The 18336-nt window shown below is 46.1% G+C and overlaps 1 protein-coding gene across 7 annotated transcripts in view; it reads left to right on the forward strand.

Moving 5' to 3' along the window:
* The window catches only part of smtnb (smoothelin b), a 553824-nt gene that overhangs the window by 364822 nt on the left and 170666 nt on the right, over positions 1-18336 (forward strand). For 6 of the 7 annotated variants that reach the window (XM_068054824.1, XM_068054826.1, XM_068054827.1 and 3 more), the window contains one exon: positions 9198-10202. The exons of the other annotated variant lie outside the window; for it this stretch is intronic. In XM_068054824.1, coding sequence (XP_067910925.1) covers positions 9198-10202 — 1005 coding nt within the window. The remainder of the gene's footprint in view (positions 1-9197; positions 10203-18336) is intronic. 7 annotated transcript variants of the gene reach the window in all.

The raw sequence follows: 18336 nt of genomic DNA on the forward strand, positions 1-18336 counted from the left end.
CTTGAATTGAAACCCATTTCTCTCACACCAATCTTTGAGTCAATCATTCAACTCTCTGATCTTATTTACCCTGTGCCAATTTGCTCGTGGCCAGTGTAGCAATACAGAGATTATTACCTTTGTTGGTCTGCTTTATAATTTAGTCCCTAGCTGCTCGTAGTCCCTCAGCAGAACCTCTTTCATAGTCCTACCTATGTCATTGGTGCCCAAGTGGACCACACCAACTGCCTCCCACTCCAAGTTCCTCTCCAGCCCCGAGAAGATGTCCTTAACCTTGGCACCGGGCAGGCAACACAGCCTTCGGGACTCACACTTGACTGCAGAGAAAAGTATCTATCCCCCTAACTATACTGTCCCTTACTTCTACTACATTCAGTTTTACTCTCCCCACTTGAATGGCCCCTGTACTACAGTGCTCTGGCCAGTTTGCTCAACCTCCCTGCAGTCCCTGCTGTGCAGTCCACATAAGCTGCAAGAACCTCGAACCTCTTGGACAAGTACAAGGACTGAGAATCCTCCAGTGCTACCTTCTGGATCCCCATACCTGCCTCACTCGTAGTCACACCCTCCTGTCCCTGACCAAGACCAAATCTGAAATACCTAGCCTAAGAGATGACCTAGACCTCCTGGAACTGTCTAGGTAACTTTCCCCCTCCCTGATGCATCACGGTGTCCAAAGCTTGGACTCCATCTCATCAATTCTGTGCCGAAGTTCTTCGAGCTGCAGGCGCTTACTGAAGATGTGTGGTTGCTGTGGGTCATGCTGGTGTCCACCAGCTCCCACATCCTACAACAGCAACACATACCTGCCCTGCCATCTTTATTGTATTTTGCTTAACTAATTAGGGTTTCAAGTTTAGAAACATCACTCAATGATTATTTGTAGCTATATTAAGTAGTTTAACTCATTTTTCTTTTGGGCCTCCTTATCTCGAGAGACAATGGATACGCGCCTGGAGGTGGTCAGTGGTTTGTGAAGCAGCGCCTGGAGTGGCTATATTTTAACTCATTAAGCTATACATTTAATACTGTACTTATATCTCCCCGGTCCTAGCCTCAACTACTGCCCTAGTTTAGAGAAAAAACCTTAAACCTCACTCACCAATCACCTACCTGCTTACCTAATTAATGCCTCTAGACCTCAGCTCTCACGTCTTGTGTCCCTCTCCCTCTTTCAAACCACTCCTCATTCTGTAAAGGATCAGAACCCGCACCTCTTCCCTCACTTTGCCAAATTCCCTCACTTACCAATTCCTGAGTTAAGTAAATACTTTGTTTAGCAATGCCCCGTCAAGCTGGACTTCATGCTACTTGTAGCAACTTAACCGCTGCCTCAATTCACATTAATACTGTCTTATTTACGGGGTTACAGCAGTTTTTAATAGTGAGTGACCTGGCCTTCCGAAGTGAGTTGTAATTTATTAACCGCCTCTGTTGACGGCAGATGGATGTATATCTTGTTAACCTGCAGTCAGTACTCTTTATCACCCTTGACAATTATCTAAACAGATACAAAAAAATATAAAATGTAAATATATATATTGTTTGTGCTTTGCTGGCTGCTGTATTTCCCTATTGTCAATGTTACTCTTTTCATATGATTTCTAGATTTGTCATGCAAAGCAGGCAAAACAATTTAATTTTATTTGAAAATGTTTAGTAAGGACTACTCACAGAGTCATAGAGTTATACAGCACAGAAACAGGCCCTTCGGCCCATCATGACGGTGCCGGCCTTCAAGCACCTATCTATTCTAATCCCATTTGCCAATAGTTGGCCTGTAGCCTTGTATGCTATGGTGTTTCAACTGCTCATCTAAACACTTCTTAAATGTTGTGAGGGTTCTTGCCTCTATCACCCTTTCAGGCAGTGTGTTCCGGATTCCAACCACTCTCTGGGTGAAAATGTTTTTCCTCAAATCCCCTCTAAACCTCCTGCCCCTTACCTTAAATCTATGCCCCCAGGTTATTGACACCTCCGCTAAGGGAAAAAGTTTCTTCCTATCTACCCTATCTATGCCCCTCATAATTTTGTATACCTCCAACAAGTCCCCCCCTCAACCTTCTCTGCTTTAAGAAAAACAACCTTAGCCTATCCAGTCTCTCTTCATAGCTGAAATGCTCCAGCCCAGGAAACATCCTGGTGAATCTCCTCTGCACCCTCTCCAGTCCTTCCTATAGTGTGGCGACCAGAACTGTACACAGTGCTCCAGCTGTGGCCTAACTAGCGTTTTATACAGCTCCATCATAAACTTTTTTAAATTTATTAAACCTCTATATTTCTTGACATCCAGGGTTCCCTGGACTTGTTGGTCCTACCCTTCACCATTACGGGAACATGTTGGCCCTGAACTCTCACTATTTCCTATTTGAATGACTCCCACTGGTCTGATGTAGACTTTCCTACAAGTAGCTGCTCCCAGTCCACTTTGGCCAGATCCTGTTTTATCAGATTGAAATCAGCCTTCCCCCAATTCAGTACCTTTATTTCCGGTCCATCTTTGTCCTGTTCCATAACTACCTTAAACCTTACAGAGTTATGGTCACTATCCCCGAAATGCTCCCGCACTGACACTTCTACCACTTGTCCGGCTTCATTCCCTAGGATTAGGTCCAGTACTGCCCCTTCCCTTGTAGGGCTTTCTACGTGCTGGCTCAAAAAGGTCTCCTGGATGCACTTTAATATTCCGCCCCCTTTAAGCCTTTTGCAATAAGACTAGTTAATATTGGGGAAGTTGAAATCCCCTACTATTATTACGCTGTTATTTTTACACCTCTCTGAGATTTGCCTCCCTATCTGCTCCTCTATCTCTCCCTGACTGGAGGCTGCACACATGCGTGCATTCATACTGGCAGGCTGGCAAATGTTCGCACACATTGATGACGTACGCGATCACTCTGCATGCTCTGCATTGTCAGCAGTCACGTTTTTGAAAAGGGCCAAATTTGCATTAGTTCATGAAGTCTTAAAAGCACTGGCTACTGCCATGGTGGGATTTGAACTCACAGCACCTGGCCTGTGGATTATAAGTGTAATGAGAGCACAACATGTACCCAAGTGAGGCACTTACAGCATCCCTGGTCAAAGGGATTGAACCTATGACCTTACTGTTATTAGCACTATGCTCTAACCAATTGATCTAACAGGCCTCACTGCAGCTTTGCTCATTATATCATTCACAATTGCAGATCCTGACAAAACAGCTGATGCAAGAAACTGTTTTTCCCCTCATTTTCCTTGCCAATTTTATTTCCATCCCTTTTTTGAAGAGAATGCTTAAGTCTACTATGGATTTTATTTTTAATTCAGTTTCTTCTCCCTTCCTCTGCTGGATCTGGCTCTCCATATGAGTTGCCAAACTCTCGATGGAGGAAGCCCAGTGCACAGACAAGGGAAATGGCCACACGCATGGCCTGGATGGACTCCTCCACTGTCTGAACCAAGGTGTGCAGACCTGCCAGATCTTCATATACCTCACGCAGTACTCACCAGCATCGGATGCCTTCTCTCAACTCCAGAGGCACGTCATCAGCCTGAGGGTCACCGTTGCCCAGGCCTCCCATGCTCCTCCGAGTGTCAGTGACTTCGGCTGTCACAGCCTACATCAGCTGCTCAGGCATGTCTGTGGTGTCCTCACCAGGCTGTGACCCCAAATCTAAACATGAACAGATGGCTACCAGCGTGAGAGTATCTGCGCTGGTGGATGGTGCGGGGGAATGATGTGACAGTGCACCCCCTAAGGATCCCTCCTCCTCCTCCTCAGAGATGGGTGGCTGCCTCCGGTCAAGGCAGCACTCTGCTCTTGTTGATGACCTGCATAACAGAAAAGATAGATTAAAGGGTTCCGCGCTTTCCAGCATGTCCTCCCGACTCCTACTAGTGTGGAGATCCATGTGTTGAGCGGAGGACACTAGCGCACGTTGCCTTGTGGTAGCCAAAGGTTACGTTGTGCCCAGCCATGAGGCTACTCACTCTTTTGTGATTGCATTCCAGTCTCACTTTCTGCGATGGAGCAATCAGCATGCTGGCCTGCCAATTCAAATCCACTGGTGTCAGGATAGCCCGGAAGGGAAGGCTGCTGCCAGTCCAGGCCCTTTCCTTAGGGTTCTAAGCTTTCTTTTCCTGCAGGCACAAAATTAACAATGTTTGTCACCTGGAATAGACTAGAACAATGCCTAAGCTGGTGGCAATCTAGTTATCCATGATGGGGGCGCACCAATGCCTCTTGTATTCGGCCACTCTGGAGAGACCTTACCACAGTCACCACTGCCAGACGATCGCCCATTGCTGGGCTGGAACCATGCCTCTGACAGGATATGGTGCTGCCTGACTCCATTGTCACTGAATGGGTGGGCATTCCCTTTCCACCAACCTCACCCTCAGATGTTGCCACTTGTAAGCCCCGAAGGGAAGCAAGGTGTGGAGTACTCACCTTCGTGTAATGAACAATGGTCATTCACCCACTTCCGGCACTGCAGCCAGGTTTTACGGATGACTCCAAGGTTGCTGACCTCTTGTGTGATTTCCATCCAGGCATGCATGGTTAGGTGGGCTGGTCTCCTTCTGCCTCCTCCTGGGAAGAGGACCTCACACCTTTCCCAAGCAGCCTGGAGGAGAGTCTGCAGGGAGGCATCACTGAACTGTGGGCTCACCAGGGAACTTTCTTCTGCCATGCCTTCAGACGCCTTCCTTCCTCAGGCCTTCAATGGGGTTGCTATTGATGGGAGCAGAGCCCTCCAAGGCAGCAGGCTTGTTTGAAGGCAGCAGGCTTACTCCAGGCATCAGCAGCAATGAGGGCTACAGGCTGTTTTCAGGCACCAAAGGCTATGAGGGCTGCAAAGCCTTTCCAAGCACCAGCGACTAGGAGGGCTGCAGCGGCATTGAAAGTGATGGTAGCCGTTTAAATATTGCACCAGCCACCTCACTGCCTGGCTCTGTTCCCTGACTGATTGACCCCGTGTCCCCCAACCATCTGCCACCACCTGCCAGCAGTAAATTGGCTGGCCAGGCCAAGATTGCTTCCTCCCGGTCGCCCACCTCACAAGCGGCAGTGGTACTCGCTTCCAGTCCCAGCAGTGGGACCTCGGACCAATCTGCAAAATCCAGCCCATTGTGTTGATTTCCATATCCCCTGCAAGTTTCTATTCTTACTCCCCTTTTGTAGCGCTTACTACGTATTTTGTCACCCTTTGGTGTTCTTTGTACCTTTCTCATTCATCAGGATCTGTGCTTTTTAATGCATTTTCATATGCAATTTCTTTTCGTTTGATGTTCTCACATAGAACCATAAAAAAATTACGGCACAGAAGGGGGCCATTCAGCCCATAGAAACATAGAAAATAGGAGCAGGAGTAGGCCATTCGGCCCTTCGAGCCTGCTCCGCCATTTGTTATGATCATGGCTGATCATCCAATCAGTAATCTGTTTCTGCTTTCCCCCCATATCCTTTGATCCCTTTCGCCCCAAGAGCTATATCTAACTCCTTCTTGAAAACATACAATGTTTTGGCCTCAACTGTGTTCTGTGGTAGAAAATTCCACAGGCTCACCACTCTCTGGGTGAAGAAATTTCTCCTCATCTCAATCCTGAAAGGTTTACCCCGTATCCTTGGACTATGACCCCTGGTTCTGGACTCCCCCACCATCGGGAACATCCTTCCTGCATCTACCCTGTCAAGTCCTGTTAGAATTTTATCGGTTTCTATGAGATCCCCCCTCACTCTTCTGAACTCCAGCAAATATAAGCCTAACCGACTCAATCTCTCCTCATACGTGAGTCTTGCCATTCCAGGAATCAGTCTAGTAAACCTTCGCTGCAATCCCTCCATAGCAAGAACATCCTTCCTCAGATAAGGAGACCAAAACTGCGCACAATATTCCAGATATGGACTCACCAAGGTACTGTATAATTGCAGCAAGTCATCCCTGCTCCTGTACTCAAATCCTCTCACGATGAAGGCCAACATACCATTTGCCTTTTTTACCGCCTGTTGCATCTGCAGGCTTACCTTTAGCGACTGGTGTACGAGAATACCCAGGTCTCGTTGCATATTCCCCTCTCTCAGTTTATAGCTGTTCAGATAATAATCTTCCTTCCTGTTTTTGCTACCAAAGTGGATAACCTCACATTTATCCACATTATACTGCATCTGCCATGCATTTGCCCACTCACTTAACTTGTCCAAATCACCCTGAAGCCTCTGTACCTCCTCCTCACAACTCACCCTCCCACACAGTTTTGTGTCATCAAATTTGGAGATATTACATTTAGTTCCCTCATCTAAATCATTAATATATATTGTGAATAGCAGGGGTCCTAGCACTGATCCCTGCGGTACCCCACTAATCACTGCCTGCCATTCGGAAAAAGACCCATTTATTCCTACTCATTGCTTCCTGTCTGCCAACCAATTTTCTATCCATTGCAATACACTACCCCCAATCCCATGCGCTTTAATTATGCACGCCAATCTCTTATGTGGGACTTTGTTGAAAGCCTTCTGGAAGTCCAAATAAACCACATCCACTGGCTCCCCCTCATCAACTCTACTAGTTACATCCTCAAAAGATTCTAGTAGATTTGTCAAGCATGATTTCCCTTTCATAAATCCATGCTGACTCTGTGTGATTCTACCACTGTTCTCCAAGTGCTCTGCTGTAAAATCTTTGATAATGGACTCTAGAATTTGCCCCACTACTGACGTCGGGCTGACTGGTCTATAATTCCCTGTTTTCTCTCTACCGCCCTTTTTAAAGAGTGGGGTTACATTAACTACCCTCCAATCTATGTCTGCGCCGGCCAGAAAATCTAGCTGCCCAATCTAATCCCAACTTCCAGCACCTGGTCCATATCCTTGCAGGTTACAGCACTTCAGGTGCATGTACAGGTACCTTTTAAACGAGTTGAGGGTTTCTGCCTCCACCGCTGTTCCTGGCAGTGAATTCCAGACACCCACCACCCTCTGGGTGAAAAAGTTTTTCCCCATGTCCCCTCTAATCCTTCTACCAATCACCTTAAATCTGTGCCCCCTGGTAATTGACCTCTCCAGTCATCTCTTTAGTTGTTCATAGCTATTCTTTGGCAAGTAGAGTTCTTGCCCCTTAGGGGTTTAAACTGATCCTGTATCACAAATTCTTTTTTGAACACCTCCCACTGATCTTCTGTCATTTTAGCCATTAACAGATTTGCCCAGTTTACTGTGGACAGTCTCTATCTCATCCTATTGAAATCAGCCTTACCTAGAATCTTAGCTGGTTCACATTTCTCCTTTTTAAACACTGCATTGACCTCAATCATATGCTCGCTATTAGATAAATGTTCGTGCGAGGTTAGGCTATTAACTAAATCTGGCTTATTACTCATTGCTATATCTAATAACGACATTGCTCCCTTCTGGGAGTATGGGATTGCAGAATCCCTACTACTCCAACTACGCCTAACTAAGATAGTACTAATGGTATTTAAAATTATAGTTGGCCAAAACAGAGTGCCTTCAAAGCAATCAAAAATTTTAAAAGCTTTAAATTCATCAGGAAAATACTTGGTATAACATGGTGTTGGTGTGTTTTCATTAGTGAAGTTATATCATATTTTGCTGCTGGGTCAGGATATATCCTGTTGTGGACTTCAATTTGATGGATACCCTGTATTTATTAAAATTCAATATTTATTTACACATATAATGCATTCTTGCCTTTTGTTTATACCCAATCTTCTTCCTTTCTTGCAACAGTTGACTTGTTACTTGGGTGCTGTTTCATCCAAGTGGAACCTCGTCCAAATATCCATTATCCACCTGCTCTCTCAGATAGCTCTAAAAAAATCCTGATTTAGAATTGTATATATACTTTGGAAATTCTGCTTTCTCATTACCCATTGTTGCCACATTTTTTTGGGGTGCAGGAGAATTCTCAAGAAAATATTTAATTTTTGCTTTAAAATGATGCTTTCTAGTTAATTCTAAACACTTTTAACCGTGCAATTAATCAATTTCTTTATCTTTAAAAAGAAAAGGCAAAATTACCAATATTTATCTTTATCCATATTCAACAGATAACATAAAAACAAAATACTGTGGATGGTGGAAATCTGTAATAAAAGAATAAAGTGCCGGAAATATTCAGCAGGTCTGGCAGCATATGTGGAAAGAGAAAGAGTTAATGTTTCAGGTTGATGACCTTTCATCAGAACCGATAACAACAGATAACATATTCACTTCCAGCAAAATCTTCCCACTCAAACTGTTCTCTAGCCAAAAACAATTCCCTTCTATGACCCTGTCCGCCTAGTTCACTGAGATACTCACAAAGGCTCTTTTTCTCTCCAAGCTCCTTTCAGTTCACAAAGCCCTGTCCCTGCTCTCTCCAGTTCACAAGAGACACTCTGCCACTTTGATATTGCCAGGCCTTGTTTAGATTTTACCTAATGTGAGTGGTTCCTTACTGGATGTTACTGGCCCCTTTCAGGCTTGAGCACTGAACTTTAGGTGGGAATTCCCACCTCCAGAACCAATCAGCAATGCCAGGTACAAGCTGCAGCTGACATCAGCAGTGAGACAATCATAGTGAATGGAACGCACTGACTTTCCAGCCAGAACCCAGTTGGGCATCAAATAAGCTGAAGTGATTTCCTATCCTGGTTAGGTAAAACATTTAATGTTTGCACACAAAGTGCATGGCTGGCTATATTGCTGGACTATGTTGGGAATATGAGGAAGCACTTTTTTACACAGCAGGTGGTAATGACCTGGAACTTGCTGCCCACAGGGTGGTGGAATTGGAGATGATCAATGACTTCAAGAGGAAGTTGGATGGCCACCTGAGAGAAATAGACTTGCAGGGCTATAGGGATCGAGCCGGGGAGTGGGATTGACTACATAGCTCCATGGACTCGATGTGCCGAATGGCCTGCTTCTGTGCCTTATATGACTCTATGACCCTACTATTTGAACCTTGATTGCTGCCCTTCCCCAGACCCAGCAGACATTGTGAATTGTTGAATGGAAAGAATATTCATCCAGTAAGGATACACGTGTTGGTTATATAGATGGATTTTCTGTTTCCTGCCTATTAAAAATTACATATTTTGCCATTAGATTATTGAGTTGTAAGATAAATAGTATAGCGCCATAAAGTTACCTATAGATTTTGTTTAGTGCTGCTTGAGTAAATGGTCTTCATCATGTGCTTGATTTTCAGAAATAGCCAGTGTTTTACATATGAACAGCTCACCTGTCAGGAGAACCAACTCTGTAAGAGACCGAATGCAGAAATTTACTATGGACTCATCTGATCAAGCTGTTGAACTTGGTACAAACTTTTCCACTCAGAAGAGAAACCAGCTGAATGAAGGCAGAAGCAGCAGAACTCTGCAGCAACAACAGCTATTCTCAGGCAGCCCTGGATTGAAGATAAAAGAAGATAGGAGTTCAGGCTTGGAGATATCCCTTAAAGGGAAATCTGCTGATCCTAGGGATGTGTGGAAAGTGGGCAAATCTACAGAAAAAACAAATGAACAGGATGAATACTTACTGTCTAGTAGAAGTAACAAACTCACAGGCTCAAACAGGAGGAATGGGATAGAGCGGGACAGGTCTACATCGCTGAGGGACAGCATGTTCAGCTCTGTCCAAAGGGATGAAAAGAATTCACCACAATCTGGTTATAGCTTGACTTATAGCACTGCCAAATCTAACTTTGCAACCCTAGAGGTGCACAAAGGCTGGCTTAGGGCAACATCTTCATCAGTTTCTTCTGGAAGCTTAAGTCATCCACTTGCATCTGGAGTTCCTGTAGATGAATCAAGTATGTCAACATTACCTTTGCTGTCTTTAAACAAGGACTGCACTAAAAAATCCCTCTTGCAGAACACTGTCACTGATAAATCATACATCAGAACTCCAGGGAGGAGCAACATAAGCAAGTCACAGACACACCAGTCTGCGTCAGAGAAGGACTCCAGTAAAACCCACACAGACAGCTCAGTGCACTTAGACCAACTCAGCTCTGCTAAGCACTCAGATCTGCCTGCTACAACTTTTAGCCACTTACAACGAAGCTTTTCCAGACAAACAGAGAAAGAAAAGAGACTGAACAATAACGAAGACAACATGAAGACACTTTTGACAATTGAAATCAAGGAGGGACGGAACCCTGATCTTGTCTCTACAAGGATCTCTGGCACACCTTCCTCACAGAAGGGAGGTATGTATGTTTAAGTATATCTGTTTAAGGTATACAGACATATCTCAGTGTCTCAATAATTATAATTCCACAAATAAGTTATTTTAACATCCATTTCTTTTTAATGCTGTACTGATTTTGTTTATACAGGTAGTATTGAATTTTTATCTTTATAAAACATCTGCCTTTTTTTCAAGCAGCACACTGTTACTCTGTGCTAATAGTGAGTCATGACCTCCTTTGGTGATTTTGCAACAAGCCTTCTGAGTGAGGCAATTTGCAGAAGTATTAAATACTTGTGATCTGAGAAGTTTGAAATAAAACAGATTTTTTTTCTTGGTCCACTTGTGCCACAGAAATACTATTGGCACTTGCATAGTATCAAATGTTCAAGTGGCTACACATCAGATGTGAGGCAGGACAGTGAGATTCGTCAGGCACAAACCTGTCTACACATGCACACTTTCCAACAAGTGTTACTGGATATTGAAATCTGGCTGATTTGTTTCCTGTCCCCAGCCTAGAGATGCTGAGGCTTATTGTAGTGTTTCCACAGCTCAAACCTCACATTATTTTTGAGATGGTATTTAATTCCTTGAATTTCTCCCCAATTTTTCTCATTTTACTAGACCGTGCAGAACCTACAGCTAAACTGCTCCCAAGATACATGTCCTCCAATAAGGGCATATACTTGTTTTTTTGACCTTGGAGTCTTTGACCAGGTCATGTATCTTCAGCCTCAAAGAAGGCAATAGATGAATGTCATTTTTTGGGTGCTATTAATGCTGCTCATGGCTAGCTGCCAGGATATGTGTAACAGCACTCCAGGGAGATCCCAGTTAAAGCAAGCCAGTTGATATCTCTACTACAGCTGTCATTGTTTTGATTGGATTAGTTCTGGTTGGATTTTGCAAAGGCTACAAAGTGAGAAAAGAAGGCTGCTCGTGGCTGCTGTAAAGGGAGTAAAGAAGAGGTGAATGTGCATTTGGATTAAGAATGAGAGATGGGATTGTGTGCTGGGTGACGAAGGCTGAATCTTGCTTGGTTCTCCTGTTAACTATCCGATTGTAGCCAGAGCATCTCCAACGGTGGTTCTCTTCCTATCCCTGCACACTTATCTTTGGAGTGCCCAAAGCCCGTTCATGTTCCTTCTCTACATTCTGTCCCTTGACAACATTGTCTGCAGACATAGGATCAGCTTCCACGTGCATGCCGATGACTCCCAATTCAAGCACCTCACCACCTTTCTCAACCTCTCTGCTGCCTCTGCTCTGTCAGTCTGCTTGTGTGACATGCCATCTTGGAAAGCCTCAATTTCCTCCATCTAAACATTGGGAAACCATGGTCTTTGACCCCACCAAAAATTCTGTGTTCTTGCCACTGATTCTATCCCTCTCCCTAGCCACTGTATCCTGTTGAAACAGATTGTTTGCAACTGTGACACCTCATTCAATGCTCTTGATTGCATAAACCACCTAATTCCACTTCTATAAAATTACCTGCCTTGACCTCTACCTCAGTTCTTCAGCCTCTGAAACGCTCAACTCTGGCAATTTGGATTAATTGGGCCTACTGGCCCATTTCCTCGCTGTAATTTCTGTGCTTTTGTTACCTCTGAATGCAACTATTCCAGCGCTCTCCCTGACCAGCCTCCTATCCTCTATAGATTTCAGCTCATTCAAAGCACTGCCACCCATATCCTGTCCATCACCAAGTCCCGTCACTTGTCCTTGCCAGCAAGGTATTCAGCTATGAGGGATCACCACTAAACACACTCCTGTCTTGCACAGCTAAGCCCCAAATTCATGCTTTTCATCAGGGATTACTAGGAACATTGAGGAGTGAAAATGTAATATGAAGGAGATGGCTTTAAAAATGAGTGTTAATTGTATATTAATTGTGTTTAATTGGCTGCAGGTGGTGGGCATTACCTAGGGATTCACTTGGGCTCCTATAAATAGGAACAGACTGGAACTGGGGTTTCAGTTTTAGGAGATGCCTGTTTGTAATGCGTATCTCTGTGAAGAAATACCCATAAAAGTGTGCAAAGATTGGCTCCTGTTTTATCCTTCACCATTAGGCTTCCTGGAAAATGACAATGAAGGTGAAAATTATAAATTTGATGTGTTGTACCAAGAGCCAATGTATTAGCCCTTTCCTATCTCTGTAATCTCCTCCAGTGCTAAAGCTCCCCTTCATCCTGCCATCGTACATCGTGCCTTTAGTTATTTGGGCTCCAGGTTATTTTCATTCTGTTCCTTAATCCCTCTGCCTGTCTACCTCCTTCCCTTCCTTTAGGACCATTCTTCAAACCCTCATCTGACCATTTAGGAGTTACTCCTCCTATTCTGTCCTTCTTTGCCTTACTGCCCATTTTTTTTGATTATTCCTTTGTGAAGTGCTTTGGCATGTGTTTCTACTTTAAAAGGCACTATATAAATGCAATTTATTTCTTTATTATTATGAATGTTCTACTGAATTTGGTCTTCTCAAACAATTGTACTGAATGTAATAAAAAGTTCGCAGGGAGGGTCCAGCCACAAGACAGAAGAACTGAGTGAGATCTGCTTTCTTTTTTACTGTTTTCTCCATTTCTCTTAAAGGCACTGTGACATTCATTGTTTGTGGTTCAGTGAACTTGACTACCTTGTCCAAGTGGCCAATCTTAATATGTGACCTTAAAGAATGAGCTGACAAGGCTGTGAATGATCACAACCAAACCCCATCCTGTTCTTGAGTAACCAAGACACATCGGAAAACTTTTCATCGGGACTTACTGGATAACAGTGAGGAGTGCAAATCCTGGCTGATATCAAGTAGTTCAAGTCAATGATATCAGCTGTAGCCCCACTGCTGCTCTGGGTGAGATTAAGTAACTCAGTATAGACCATCCATCAAACCTGGGACCTCTTAATATGTGTGGCTTAGTGTTTTTTAACCACAGGGTCATTTGAAAAATACACAGAGGCAGGCATCTTGCAGAAAATGTTAGGCTGTAACACAGTAGCGTTCCACATATCTTTCGTAGTAAATGTAGATCAAAATGGGAATGAAGTCTCCCTATATGGACACTGCTATGTGGTATGACATTTTACTCAATCTTATTTGTATATCTGTAATAACATCATGTCACCAAACATTTGTTTGAAGTATTATACAAATAGATACTCTCCAAGACAAGAACAGTAGCCACCTGTAAGATGCACGTCAACAACTCGCCAATCCTCCTTCGACAACACTTCCAAACCTATAATCTCTACCACCTAGGAAAACAAGAGCAGCAGATGCATGGGAATACCATCACCTGCAAGTTCCCCTCCAAGCCACACACCATCCTGACTTGGAACTACATCACCATTTCTTCACTGTCGCTGAGTCAAAAAACTGGAAGTCGCTGAGTCAAAAACCTGGAAGTCCCTTCCTAACAGCACTGGAGGGGTAGCAATTCAAGAAGGTGCTTACCACCACCTTCTCAAGGGGATTTAGTGATGGGCAACAAAGACTGGACTTGCCAATGACTCTCATCCCATGAACAAATAAAAAAAAGCTGCATATTACTTTTGCCTTGATACCACAAACATGCAACACAGGAAAGTTTTTGTGACACAGTGATGTGTTAACTTGATTTGTCTGGTAACATTTGACCAGCAGAGAAAAAAAGTTTTTGTTAAACATATTGTTAGGACTGTGCCCATTAAAGCTTCAAATAAAATTTAAATTAAGACAAAAATAAGTTTAGTTTGAAGGTGCCGAAAATAAAATTGGAATGATATTGGAATGAAGAAATTAATGTGCCCTCCATGGAAATTTCCAAAGTGTTTGAAAAACATAATGCCAAAGACCAAAGAGTTCATCCTTTAGCAGGTGTGGGGCTGGATTTTCAGCACCCCTTACCCTTCACCACCACCACCGCCCCCCCTCACGGAATGCGGGAACAGAGGTTGGTGGTGGGGGGGGGCAAAAATACCACTGCCGGGCAGGCTGTCACTTTGAGGATGCTGTTCCTGGCACTGACGATGTTCACTGGAGAGAGGGCAGAACAGAAATCCTACGCTTCTCCAAATTGAGGCCAATTAAAGTTGTTTAATAAGCCTGCTAATAGCTTGTTGATGTTGAGGGGTGCACAAGTTACATGCTCCTTCTGGGGAGTGGGGAGCTAGTCATGGCTGCCAAGGAATTACCCCAGCCCCATAAGAGGGTCAGTAGGGCAGAGGGGGATTCAGACTTTGGAATGGCGGTGCCCTTGGCACTACACAATAGTCAGGGAGAGTGGGCTCTCAGTGCTTGGGTATTGAACTGGGTCGTCATTCCTCCCCCCCCCCCCCCCCCCCCCAGGCAACGCAGGGGCAGAGCAGCAGACGACAAGGCTGCCAATCACAACTGGGCAGCCACCTCCTCAGAAGGAAGACTGCAGCTGGCAATGGGGGCAGGACTGTCAGATTTTGGGCCCAGTGGCGATGAGGGGCAACACCCTCCACTTGAAGGGTGCAACCCTGAGCAGCAGGAGGGCACCAGAGAGGAAAGAGGTGCAGGAAGGCGATGGAGGATATACCCTCAACATAGGATCTACTGCAGAAGACAGAGCTACCTGGAGATGACCGAGGCCCAGTGCCACAGGAGACTGTATCTCTCCAAACAGATGGTCACAGACATCTGTGTCCTCGTCGCCAAAAACCTTGCAGCACTGGTCACCATGCCCTGCCAGTAGCCATCAAAGTCACTGTGGCCTTGCATTTCCTCACTTCTGACTCCTTCCAAGGATCTGCTGTGGACCTTAGTGGCATCTTGCAAACGGCAGCACACCACTGCATCTCACAGGTTATTTAAGCCCTCTTTGCCAGAGCTAGATATCACATTCAGTTCATGACAGATGGGACCTCGCAGGGACAGAGGGCATTGGGTTTTACCGCCATTGCTGGATTCCACCAGATGCAGGGCATCATCGATTGCACCATGTGGCCATCAAGGCCCTCAGTGACCGGCCAGACAGATCAACAGGAAGGGCTCGACTCCCTCAACCTTCAGCTGGTCTGTGACTACAAGAAGAGCTTCCTCCATGTCTGTGCTCACTTTCCTGGCAGCTGCCATGACTCCTTCATCCTCCGCTAGTCCACACTGCCTCAGATCTTCACTCTAAAACCCAGAGTCCGTGTTCGGATCCTCATGGACAAGGGATATCCCTTGAATAGATGGCTACTTCCCCCTCTATGAGAGCCCCAGACAGAGGCACAGTGGCTACAACCAAAGCTACCTGCTCACTATGACAGCCATTGGGCAGGCCATTGGGCTTCTGGAGATGCAATTCCGGTGCCTGGACTGGTTGATTGGCACCCTGCAAGGGTCTCTGTCATTGTGATGGTCTGCTGCGTTCTCCGTAATATGGCTCTCTAGAGAGGTTTGGATCTTGAGGATGGTGAGATGTCTGTCCTGGAAAGAGACAGCTCATCGGGGGAAGATCAGGAGCAAGAGGTGAGAGAGGAGGAGGAAGTGGAGGCAGAGGGAGATGGCGCAGAACAGAGAAGTGTCCCTGCTGCACAAAGAGATGGCCGGGCATGGTTCCTGGTATGAAAGGTTTGTGAGGATGCCATTAACGTCGGGGATCTCTTGATTCAGGAAAGTTTCAGTTGAGCCCATCTGACCCAAGTTGAGGGGCATTGCATGGAAGGGAGTCTGAAATACCTGTGCGAGCTTGCCATCAATGAAGGAAGTATATCTGCCAAATGATCTGCCCTCACCGCGGTGATGTCGTTATGTCTTTCACCAACTCTTGCCCGTTTTCTTGTCATAGCAGCAATAAAAGGAGATCCAGACGCGTGCCTTAACATGTCATAATTTATAATGTGTATGGAGAGGAAATCAGTTCACAGTGACAGTAGAAAGACATGTTAGTGATCCACTTAGTGCTCCGCGCGATATGCACAATGGCCTCTGCAGGCGGCCATTCCTATGCAGCGCTCCCCATGCAGCCTCGGAGGAGTTAGAGGCAGCTTGCTCACTTGTCTCGGCCTGCAGCTGAGATACATGTGGCAGTCTTTCTTGTCGTGGGGGCATCTCCACAGGCTGCTGCACTTGCATCATTGCAGGGGCAGCCTCTATCCCTTGGCCCTGCTGCACAGATGGTCCCTCAGTCAGAGGGGCCAAGAAGGTTGAGGATGATGAGAGCACCCCATTAGGGGGGGAACACCCTCATCCTCCTTCAAGACGTCCTCAGCACTTGCCAGGCATGCCAAATGCCTGGCGGAGGATATGAGCTGGGGCATAGCTGGCATCCCCTCCAAGGATCTCTGCGCCACTGACTGGTCCACTTTACCTAGCGTCTCATAGATCTCAAAGTGATGCCACTTATGGCTGTCCAAGAATTTGTCTACCCTCTCTACGGAAGAGCTCAGGCGCTGATCACCCTGAGCCATGATGGCACACATGAGCTGGGTGGACTGCTGCATCCTCTGCCCAAGACCCTACACTGCCTCGGGGAACTCTGACTTGCGGGAGCACATCTCCTGCTGCTGTTCCAAGTGTAGAGCCTTCTTTCCTGTAATGCCTGAGCAGCTGCACCTGTGCCTAGCAGAGCAGTGCCGTGGCTGCCCTCCATCCTCTGAGGGGGACTGGCCACTGTCACCTTCCCTTTGCCTCTGTCACCTTCTCCTGCACAGTAGTGTCATGATCATCGCCCTGTGCCATCACATCTACACATGTGCGAGGACCCACTGAGGTGAGAGTATCTGCGCTGATTGATGGTAAACTTGTAAGGTTTGACGGTTCTTCTTCCTCATGCAGCTGAGGGCCCGCAGCGGAAGAGGGTGTCTGGGGTTGGATATCTACACTTACTAGAGACACAAGAAGAGATGATGAGAGCTAACCTTGGAGAATAGAGACCTCTGCAGTGCTGAGGCTACCCAGTGTTACTCAGTGTGTGACATGCTAACAGACAGGGTGGAGTGTACTGCAACCCCTTGATGACCGCCTTGCCGGCTGTAATCACCAGGAGCTCCAGTTTTGCCAGGACTGACTGCCTCCACTCTCATTGTACTGGCTATCTCCATTACCCTTTCCTCCATGGGGGTTATTCGATAGAGGAAGGGCACCCCTCCTCCCATCTGGGCCCTCTCCCTTGCATTGTTCGCATGTTTCTCCTGCAAGAACAAAAGAGATAAGGCACTGCTGTACTCTGTGTCCACTGTCATCTGCCCCTATCCATTAGGAGCTGCGTGTCTCAGTGGTGACAGGCCCTTAGCAGCGCTATGGTTGTGAACCATTCTAAGGGGTGAGTAAGTGCCCTGGGCGCACACCCTTCCCATGTTCAGGATGTGCCCTGAGACTCCTCAGGTGCTTTATCAGCTGGAGGCTGCAAGCCCCGAGACCTGTCTGGAGGGTTGGGTGTTGCACTTACCTTGCCGAAGCATACCTGAGGAGAAAGAATTTGCAGGGCTAGGGAGAAAAGGCAGGTAGTGGGTCTAGATGAGTTGCTTTTGCAGAGAGCTGGCATGGACAAGACGGGTCGAAAGGCCTCCCGTGCTGTAACCATTCTATGACTCCATTCTATGTATCAGGTCATTGAACCATTTTTTTGCCACTGGGATCCATGTTCTCCTTGTCTCACCTGCCACTTACAGCAGCAGCAATCTTGAGCCAGGCCTGCTTGGTGTCAGCTGGTGGCCTCCTCCAGCCACCCTCCAAGTAAGGGACCTCCCTCCTCTCCCTCACGGCCTCCAACATGAGATTCAGGTCTACAGTAATGAAGCAAGGGGAAGCCCTGCCTTGGGTAACAGGCCTCCGGTGAGTCACCTCAAACTCCCTTTGGACCAGTTGAAGCCTTTGACACAATCCACTTTTCTCTCCCTTGGGTCAACCTGCAGCCTTAGTGATGACTGCAATGGGGAGGCTAAATGAGTCCCACACTTGATCTGACCTGCCTCATTCCCACCTCCACAGGCTCTAATTGGACAGGAAACCCGTCTCCATACCAACTAAGGGCTTACCCATGTGAAAATCGGGACTTTAATCAGTTTCCCACCAGAGGCAGGTTTCTGGCCCAAAAACAAACCCCAGCTCCTGTTTTCCACTTCCGTGGCGAGAATCCAGTCCATGGTGCCTGTAACCTTTGCCTGTGGCCAATCTGGTGAAATTGAAGTCAGTTTTCAGAGAACGCTATTCC

Source organism: Heterodontus francisci, chromosome 23 (genome assembly GCF_036365525.1).
Source record: "Heterodontus francisci isolate sHetFra1 chromosome 23, sHetFra1.hap1, whole genome shotgun sequence".
Taxonomy (NCBI): Eukaryota; Metazoa; Chordata; class Chondrichthyes; order Heterodontiformes; family Heterodontidae; genus Heterodontus; species Heterodontus francisci.